The following is a 10,396-nucleotide window of genomic DNA, read 5'->3' as shown; positions in this document are numbered from 1 at the left end:
TGAATGTGCATTCAGTGGAATCTATACTGGGCTGTAGAACATGAGGAAAGACTGACACCTTAACACAGTAAAAAGAAGAAATTTCCATTATGGTCATTTTAAAAAACTGAGTGGGACTAACTTTACCTTGCTTGTGACACACTTTGAAGGACTGTAGGCTGAATCAATATTTGGATCCATTAGTGTACAAAGAGTACTCTTCACTGTTGGGACATAACATTGGAGTCATCCACGTACATCTACACAAATAGGCCGACACAAGTCCCCTCAGCTGTGGGCAGCATAGATGTGCAACTCTACAATTTTTGGAGAGCTGGCTTTTTGGAGATTACTGTGAATGATTCTACGAATCTCGCTGTTTAGCCTCATTCTTTTATTTGTGGCAGGCCCTAATTATTGTCATTGTTATTTCCCTGAAAATTGCTCTTTAAGAGACAACAACTAGGAAATGCAACATGCCGTCATGTGGACCGACAGTTTTTGTTCTGGCTTTTTTCTGCCTCTTTACTGTGTACAGCAGACCAACGGGTAAGTGCAAATATTTGAATTATGTAAACTTTTATGCAATGGATTTTTCATTAGGCAACGTAGCTTCTTTTAGATTTGCTGTCAGGTTTTGATACACTCATTACTTTTGTTCTGGAACCTTGAGAGATTTAGAGTGCTTGATCTCTTTTTCATTGTTATGAAAGTACAGTTTTTTTTTCTAAACGAACATCAAGAATCCATTTTTAATGGCACAAAATATACAAAAAAGGAACATCAAAATATTATGCACTCAAAAATGATGTCATGTAATTGTGAGGCAACAAGATAAAGCAGAGACAGAATACTTGGTGTATTAGAAGCATTTATTGAGTTTTTACGGTAATTTTGTGCTTGTAATTATTTTTGCATGACATATCGGGCACCTTGGCTAGAGCCCAGTTGGTCCATTTAGCAGTCCTTAGATGCAAAAGAATCACGATTTTTAACGGTACCACAGGGTTTTGAAATGATATTGTACATTTTTCTGTTATCAGTTTCACCAGGCTTGTAAACGAGATTCAGCTGAAACTGTTTATTGATGCTACTGAGGAAGGGCGATTTTAATTTGATGTATCTACATTCTTTAAAGCCAAATAAAGACCTTCTTATGTTTGTATTTATGTTGTTGTCAGGTGTTCACCTGCGTAACATGGAAAGTTTCATCCAAGCTGTGCAGCAGGTTGAAGATTCCAACCCTGGTCTGTCGCCACTGGCCCTGGTCAGAGCCTTGCGGAGAACCGCTGGTCATGATGATGTGATGACCATCCATTTCTTGGGTGCATCATATAATCTCAGTGACAGTGAGATCCTAGAAAGAGCCATTCTAAATGCAACATCCTTCAGCTTTTTTGATAAGGCCATCCACCATATTGTGACAGACCATGGAGAAGAGCGAGGGGTGATTCTTGCTCCAGATGGCACCACAGTAGCACTTGCACCCTTGTTGTTAGGAATTGAATCAGGACTGAAAGCCAAGATGGAGGGGACGCAAGCTGTTGGGATTTTCGCTCTCACACTTGGCAGGCCGTTGGGCTTGTCGTTTCTCAGCCTCCAGGACTTACCACCGTCTCTTCGCTTGGGTCCTAATGGGTGCTGGGACAGCGTGGAGCACCCCAAGGTGTTCAAGCTGTTTTACCCAGCAACTTTAGCAACAGATGCCATTATCAATGGGGGCATGGATGGAGTTATACTGGGCATGCACCTCAGCAGTTTACCTGTATCTAAGCAGCCAGGGGCCCTCAGTGAGATTTTGAAAGGATACTATAGTTTTACTCTACATGAGAGACAGGGCCTCGATGCGGTGACCAGTCATGTTAGCCCGAAGAGGAGGGAGCTCTCAAGATCACTTCTGGAGTCACTTGATCTTCAAAGTCAAGTGATGGAGACACTAGCATTGGTTTGGAAGTTGGAAAAGACGGAATGGATCGCTCAGGACTCAGGAGTGGGAAAGGCGGTGAAGGATGGATTGCTGGTATTTGTGCAAAAGTACTGGGGTGAGCAATTAAATAATGCCAGGCACATAGTAGAGCTGCAAGTAATATAAAATTCAGGGTTTTGTGTTAAACAACATAAACATGAATAGAAAAAAAAATATATTGAAAATAAAATCAAGTGCAAAATTACGAAACACGTGTAAACTTGGGTAAAACGAAACAAAGGAAAATCTGACCATTAAGTAGTGCAAATCTCTGTAACTGTATTTTAGGCCTGCTGCACAATAAACAGAAGACTATATTTATATATTTGGGCTTGGGGTTGGGTTAGCAGCAGCAACAACTGTCATGTTAGCATGTGTTGATGTGAGGTGCTTCATAAGATTCGAGTTACTTGAGGCAGAGTCTTTTTTCCTGGGCACAGCGTGCATGTTACATAAACATTATTTTCTTTACTTAAAATGAGCGAGAGGTAATGCCGGTACTTCCAGTTTGAGAACGCAACCTTTGATTTTCCCTGGCTCCTCGCCATTGTCGCTGTCTTCTTGTGTTTGTCAGTCAGAGCTTGCAGTGAGGCAGCGTGAACAGGCACGAGTCGTCAGCCAATCATCATCGCATTTGCAAAGACGTCATCATTCCCACCAAAAAAAAAAAGAAAAGAAAAGAATTAGAACAATATTCTTTGTAATTGGCAAAAATAAACGCACGGAGAATTATCGACAAATGCCTTTTAGCTCCAGTGATTGCAGCTGTTTTGGTGATGAATTAAACCCATCAGCCGGCATGGTTGGCAAAAAGTTGGTAAACACACTGGAACTACTGACAGTTCCAGAGGTGGATATGTCCAATGAGCTGGTGGAGGCAAAAACAGATATTGTAAAGTGTAATATAGTTGAAGTACCTTAATTGTGACATTTCAAAGTTAAATTAGCTTGCCAATTTTCTTTTTGGTGGGCAAACTGTACCACTGTTTAAACTGGTCTTTTTAGTAATTAATTTATTTATTAGTAGTTTTTGATAGCTACAATACGTCACACATTCATCACATTATTTGGTGTGAAATAGCATAGTCTCCAGTAATTTTAGTATCCTAACCCTTGGATTCTCTCCTCTTATACACAGATTGCCCTCAAATCATCCCTCGTTGTCAGTGGGGGGCTAAAGACTACAAGGGTCCAGCAATCCCACTATCTCTTCCTCTTCAGTTTCTCTATGTTCATCATACTTATGAGCCTTCTTTACCCTGTTTATCCTTCCCAAAATGCTCTCGTGACATGAGGGCCATGCAGCGTTTCCACCAGGAAGACCGTGGTTGGAATGACATAGGATACAGGTAACTAGGCTTTGAAGGAATGGTTTGATATCCTTGGAAATGTGTCATTTAACTTTGTCAGAGTTAGATAAGAGTATTGATGCCCCTCTTGTGTGAAATAGGTTACATTGTGTCTCTGTATTTTTCCTTTCTCCTCCAGTTTGTTATAAAGCTATATTGTGCATGTAAAATACCTGAAAAATTGCTAAACCTAATAGTACATAAACAGGACTTATTATTTTCCCACAGAAGGTGCTGAAAACTTTTCTTAGACCTTGTTTTTCTTTCTTCACTTGTCTACACCAGTGACCCTCTTTCTGAAGGTCCACCATATAGAGAAAATAACAGATTTTGGACTGGAGAATTGTTTATACATTACATCACTGGTACCAGTGCTTTGCTTTAGAATATAATTTACTGAATGTTTTTTAAGTGTGAGTGTCAAATTAAACACACTTACATGGCACTAGAAAGAAACATATTATTGTAGTCCTACCAAAATCAGACTTTTAAAATGCATGTTAATTTTTCAGTCCTATCAAAATTGTTCAAAACTTAAAAAAACTGGACCAACACATCCTCATAATGTAGTTGAATGTGGTTGGATTGAATAATTTCTGTACATGTACGTTCAACTAGACCCAAATGGAGTTCTGTACATGAGTCAAAGTTCCAACTTTTTAAATTGTAAATGTAAATCAGTATAGCCAAATTCCCAAGTGAAGTGGCAGTCATTCACATAATTTTTGTTTCTTTTGTTAGACAGCTAAATGAGACAGAAATTGTGATAGAATAGTGGTCAATTCCAAGGAGACATATTATTATATGATATATATTATGAGATTTTTTAACAAGCTGGCACAATTTTCAAAGACAGGCTTTGGTCAAAATATCTGTTGGTTTACGCAGAGTGCTAGTAAATAATACTTTCACACCAACAGTAATGGATCAAACCGATGTTGTACACTGCGTAACTTGTAGTAATGCATGTATATATAAAAGATACCGCATTTAAACGTTTTGTATATATCAAACATCTTTAAATAATTATGTTTGGAGACCTACGTCTTCTCTACCAACAATGCAACGTTAACACACACTGAGTCTTTTACTGCATTCAATATATGAAGAAGAGAGAGGAGAGGACCACTGCCTAAAGTACACCCCTTGGGCAAACAGCTGTGGGTTGTCTAATTTCACAGAACAAAATCACTTACTTGAAAAGCTTTCAATTAACAATGTGACGGCGTAACTTAGAATATGGTGTACAACATCTTCATTGTCTAAGCTGTTAGTGTTGCTTTGTGCTAAATGAAGAAAATAAATTAATATGTAGAAAATAATTTAACCCTGCCAAGTTATTTCATAAATACTTACATTTCCCCTGTCTGAAGTTCAGTTACTGACTATCTGGACTGATCCCTCAGTGTGGCACTGAGTTTCTTCGCTGATTCATCGTTGAACTTGGAAACTCAGTCCAATTTAAAGGGGTTGCTGCACATAAACAGTCTTTTGCTAACTCTTGCTGGAACATTCACAAAATACAATTTATCTACCAGGTTCTTATATTCTCTGAGGCTGGGGTAGATGTAAGTTGCATGTTTGCCAGCTGGCTTCTTTAGTCTGGCAAGTTAGATGCAAGCGGGCGGTGTACAAAAGTTGTGGCGTTGCAGAGGAGGTGGGTGAATTTGAGGAGTGATGTAAGTGTACTCTGAAAAATTTTAATGGCTCATCGAGTGAGATATTTGCAAACCTATGACAAAATGCCAGGGTTGTGATTTTTCAGTTTTTGGTAGAGACTTCAGAGACCTAAATATAAGAAAAAATGAATACATTTCTACCCTTGAAATGTGGATTTTGTCACCTTGGATTTAAATAATTGTCACCACGAGGGAAGTAAAACTTTACAACCTCCACTCCTTTAAAGAATAGTTTATTCAAGTCATTATTTTTCTTTCTTCATCTACTCTGTTGACAGATGATTACTATTGGCTCCTTTAATTTTAGATAAAAAATCATCAAGGGGCTTTTCCTCTCCATGCTATGTAAGGAGTAGCTTGTTTTCTATGAGCAACACTAGCTATTGTTTCCTTCCAACTCAGAGTTGCTTATCCCTTTTAAAGACTGTCACTAAAGACTAACTCTACTAAAATCTTGATTTTGTAACTGCAGGTTCATGTGATAAAAAACATAATTTTGTAAAAAACATTCTGTTGGCGTAAAAACCAAGTAATTCTACATATTCAGGTGGTTTACTGACCTGAGTTTTTTCGACACCTAATAAAATTGTGGGATTTTTCTTAATCACAACTTGTTTATGTCAGTAATGGTAACATGAGAATTGGTTGGTTGATGATTATTGTTGTGTTGATATCAGTACCACATGCATCTTAATGTATTAACAATCGCAAGGAGAGAGTGGAAAGCAGCATATAGATCAGCAGAACAGAGAATTAGCAGCAACTCTTTCCAGCAACCTTTGCTAACTAAACTCGCTCGCTAGCATTAAATGCTTCTGAACATGCACTTGTCTGTCATCTTACCCTCTGATGTTTTGAAGGTATAATATAATTAGAAGGTTTTTACTAGGGTGCTATGTGGAAAATCAAAGCAAGAAGCCCGGAATGAATGTGGCATGCATTTCTGTTCACACAAGCAACTGCTCTAGGATATTTCAAGAATATTTCACCCCAATGCATCTGTGAACACAATGGAATGACTTTCAGTGTCTTTGTGACCAACTCTACTGTTTTAAATCTGTAATTTAATGCGAACATCAGTCATGTTCTTGAGGCACCTTATATTTTCAGTGGAAGACTGATCTGGAATGCAGGCACACGCACACACACACACACTCACACACACATACTATGTCTATGAAGCCACGCTATTTGTGAGTTGTGCAGAATGGGGTCTGGCATTGTTCTGCTGAAAAAGTAACATGAACCGCCAGATAATGCATCCACAATTTCAATATATGCCTCTGTACTAATGGTACCCTCACACAAGCCTAAACATGGACTCATCTGATCACAGAACATATGTCCACTTTCCATGAGTTCCTGCTTGCTTAGAGAACTTGTTACTGCGCATATTTGATAGATGGTATCCATCTTTGCTTAACATAGTTTCAGGTTACATTTCTGGATGGAACAGCAGATTGTATTCAGTGACAATGGTTTTCTGAGGTACTCCCATGTGTCCAAGTCCATGTGACTATATTCATCACGGTAGCATGATGGTTTTTATTAAGTTGGTCTGTCTGATGGCTCAAAGATCATACGCATTTAACAGTTGTTTCCATCCTTGGGGTTTATACACTGAGAGATTACCCTAGACTCCCATTCTTGCTTGAAAAATAAGATTAAGATTAAGCCTCTGTTTGATGCATCTTGGGGCTGCACAGTGATGTGGTGGTTAGCGCCATCCTCTCACAGCAAGAGGGTTCCTAGTTCCAATCCTGGATGGCACCTTTCTGTGTGGTGTTCGCTGGCTCTCCCTGTGCATGCGTGGGTTCTCTCCAGGTACTCCAGCTTCTTCCCATTGTCCAAAGTAAGTGTGCATGGCTGTTTGTCTCTGTGTGGGCCTGTGATAGACTTGTGACCCAGGGTGTACCCTGCCTCTTGTCCAATGGCGGCTGGGATAGACTCAAGCCTTCTCACGACCCTGAATTGGATTAAACAGGTGTAGAGAATGGATGGGTGGATGCTCCTTTTATATCCAATCCTGACACCCTAACCTGTAACCAATCTGCTGATTGCTATATCTTCCAGAAAGACTTTGCTTGTATATTCTATAAACCTTTCTGCCTTTCTTTGCCTGACTCCTACTTTTTTTGTGTGTTGCTGGTATTACATACAACATTTTAAATGTATTTTTTGTATTTTAGAATACTTTATTCAGAAAGCTTTTCTGGGGGAACTAGGTTTTTTGAAAAGTCTTTATTCACTATAGAACACACTGTACTTGTTCATGGTCTTTGATTTGATTTGTATTAGCTAACACTATTTACTTGAGACCAATTAGTTTACGCTGCTGTTAATAATCATATGCTCTGATATCTTTTCATTCCCAGCTTTGTGGTTGGCTCTGATGGGTATATCTACGAAGGCAGGGGCTGGAACCTACTCGGAACACACACCAGGGGACACAATGATGTTGGCTATGGCGTGTCAATTATTGGTAACTACACTGCCACTCTGCCCTCTCGCTATGCCATGGACCTGCTGCGTCATCGGCTTGTACAATGTGCTGTGAATAGAAGGGGACTGGTAGCCAACTTCACCATCCAAGGCCACAGACAGGTGGTGAACTACACCACCTGTCCTGGAGATGCCTTCTTCTCAGAAATAAGAGGCTGGGAGCATTTCAAGGATTGATAGAACACCTTCTGCAAGTTTGAGATTTATGACTATAAATAGTGGTTCTTCAGGGTATGTTAGCTATTTATTTTTGATTAATTATTGAGGACTCAATTGAGATCCTCATATCTCAATACAGAATAAATACATCTCTCTTTTGCCTTGACTGAAGGGGTACGAGTGAATATCAAATGTGAAGCAATACTCAGAGTAAAACACTATTACTGCTAAAAGTAGCCAATGGTTTTATTATTTAAAATTTTTCATAATTTACAGGAAGACAACTCTCAAAAAACAGAACAATAAGATAAGATAAGCAAACAATTGCAATTGTTTCTTAAACCTATCTTGTTCATTTGTATATGAACAAGATCTCATATATCTGAAAGGAAAAAGCCACCGTTTTCTCTTTCATTGAAATTTGTTAGCACGGCTTTACAATTAGTTAGCTCCAAAGAGAAAATTATCAACACAAAAATGTTACAAATGTAAGCATTTTTGCAAATTAACAGCATTACTCAAGGAGGTTTAGTTTGAAATTTTTCCTTTAAGTGTCATGAGTTGTCAAAAGTCAGTGGGGGCCTTTTCAAACTAAAAGAATAAATTTCAAGTAATAATTGTTTTTACTGTCAATTCATTTTCATAATTTTGTTAAACGACAAGTCTGTAAATTGTAAAAGAAAAAGAAAAGAAAGTACAAATAAAAAGGGTAGCATATGAAACCCAACTTTAAGTGTTCAAAAGCTTTGTTTTGTCAGACCTATTACTGTAAACGTAAAGACATTCTGTCAGCAATGATCAGACGCTCAAATAAATGACAGAAAAAGAAAAAACTCTGCAATCAATATGTGAATTATCATGATCTCAATTAAAAAGCAAATAATAATCAGACCATAGAACCTAACAAATCTTCATAATTTGAACTGTAAAGAGGGCATACTGAGTTCATATTTTCACATATTTACAAAACTTACATATTTCTTCATATATTTACATATTTCTTGCATTTGTGTTACATATTTGTCTTACAGTTACATTTAGGAAAAAATGGACATCAGTCATTTGTTTTGGTTATCTGTCAGACAAATTTCAATTTAAAGTAGTACTATACTGTAGTAATATAGTTCAAGCATGAAAATGTTTCAATAGTTTAAGAGGTTCAACTCATTAAATAGATCCCTGTAAAGCGTGTTCAATTTCAGTAGTGCATGGTGACATTTATTTGTTTGACAACACCGCCATCTTTCTGAACTACCAGGTCATGTTCCCTATGTTTTCTTAAAAAAATGAATTCTCAAATAATTTCACACATTTAAGCTAAAAAAATAATGGTGGTTGGTTGGTGATAGTTTGTTTGTGTTTATATACAAATGATCAAGCTCACATCAATCAATAAAGAAGTAATCATGTGACCAGATTGTTATGATGTACACAACAATTTCATGAACAAGTATGAAAAGTTTGTGTGATATATTTGCATAAGTCACTCCACCAATTTCAGCTAATAAGCTAATTCACTTTTTCCTTCCTAATTGAGTAATTTCAGAAAATCTGAGCAAGCCAACACTTGAACTTCTCTGAAAATATGTCACCTGATAAGGGTGAAACACTGAAATGAAGGATGCAGAAAAATCAAGACCTTGTTGTTTTCAAAATTTAAACAAATATTAATAAAAAAAAACAACTATCAGACCAATAGAAAAAACTAAGTTTAGAATGAGAAATCACTGATTATATCTTGGGTGTTGCAAAGTGTCCTTGAACAGGATGGAATACCATTTACAGTTTGGAGTTTTCAGTGTAATTTCTGACCTGCACAGGAAATATAAGGCACACATATAAGCCAGATCATATAATTTCATTTATTACCATATTTTATTAATTTATTACACCAATCAATGTTTACAAGCCCAAAACAAATGCCTGGGTTCCAAAAGCCCCAAACCACGTGACCCAAATGGTCATTATCCAGGAAAACTGAGCTGCAGTGTATAGTATAACTATAGATAGCCCAAAACAAAGAGGAATGAATCACTGATTGAATGAAAATGTCTTTTGACAGTTCTTTGAGCAAACACGGAGCAGTTTGTGGTGGCAGAAGCATTTAGATCCTTGAAAGTACCAAACTACTCTGTAAAAATAGGCCTACCCTCTGAAGGCAACACAGGAGAAGTTTGTGAACCTTATAAGTGTGTACTCCTGACTTGTTTTAGAAGTACATTGACTTTTGTTAAACATATACCGAACTGACCCAAGGAGTGAATATGATAGCCCCCTGCCCCCACCCATATACAGTATATTACAATGTTTATCTCTTCAAAATGTAGGATATAGGCTGCATAACTAATTATAAACTATGTGGAATGTTGGAATGTGTGTGTGTGAGATACTAAATATTGAAAAAAAAAAAGAAAGATTTTGGTGGTGCTGTAACCTGAAAACTGGGCAACTACGAAAGATGTCAGTGATCACAGAATTAGCAGAAGACTTTAAAATGAATTCAGCTGTCATTGCTGCCATCATATCCAGAAAGTCAAGGGCTGGAAACACATGGTTGGGGGGATGATGGAAAAGCCTGGGGAGTGATCCAGGTTAGTGTTATGTATCATGATATTGAATAATAAAATAAAAAGATGTTTACATCAGGGATATCAAAGCTTCCAAGTGATGGTTTACAGATATTGAAGTGGAGTTGTGGAAAGGACAGATATTTCTTTTTCTTTTCTGATATGGAGAACAAATTTGATGTATATATTAATCTC

At 37.5% G+C, this 10,396-nt stretch overlaps 1 protein-coding gene across 1 annotated transcript; it reads left to right on the top strand.

Moving 5' to 3' along the window:
• Nucleotides 1-213: 213 nt before the first annotated feature.
• Nucleotides 214-8,361, top strand: pglyrp2 (peptidoglycan recognition protein 2). Its single transcript, XM_072383483.1, has 4 exons — nt 214-528; nt 1,161-2,021; nt 3,084-3,294; nt 7,349-8,361. Exons 1-4 carry the CDS (start codon nt 456-458, stop codon nt 7,650-7,652), a joined length of 1,449 nt encoding a protein of 482 aa, XP_072239584.1. The 5' UTR covers nt 214-455; the 3' UTR covers nt 7,653-8,361.
• Nucleotides 8,362-10,396: the final 2,035 nt, after the last annotated feature.

The sequence above is a fragment of the Leuresthes tenuis genome, unplaced genomic scaffold (genome assembly GCF_036924035.1).
Source record: "Leuresthes tenuis unplaced genomic scaffold, fLeuTen1.0.hap1 SCAF_4, whole genome shotgun sequence".
NCBI classification, from domain to species: Eukaryota; Metazoa; Chordata; class Actinopteri; order Atheriniformes; family Atherinopsidae; genus Leuresthes; species Leuresthes tenuis.
This window is presented reverse-complemented; position numbering and strand designations above follow the sequence as displayed.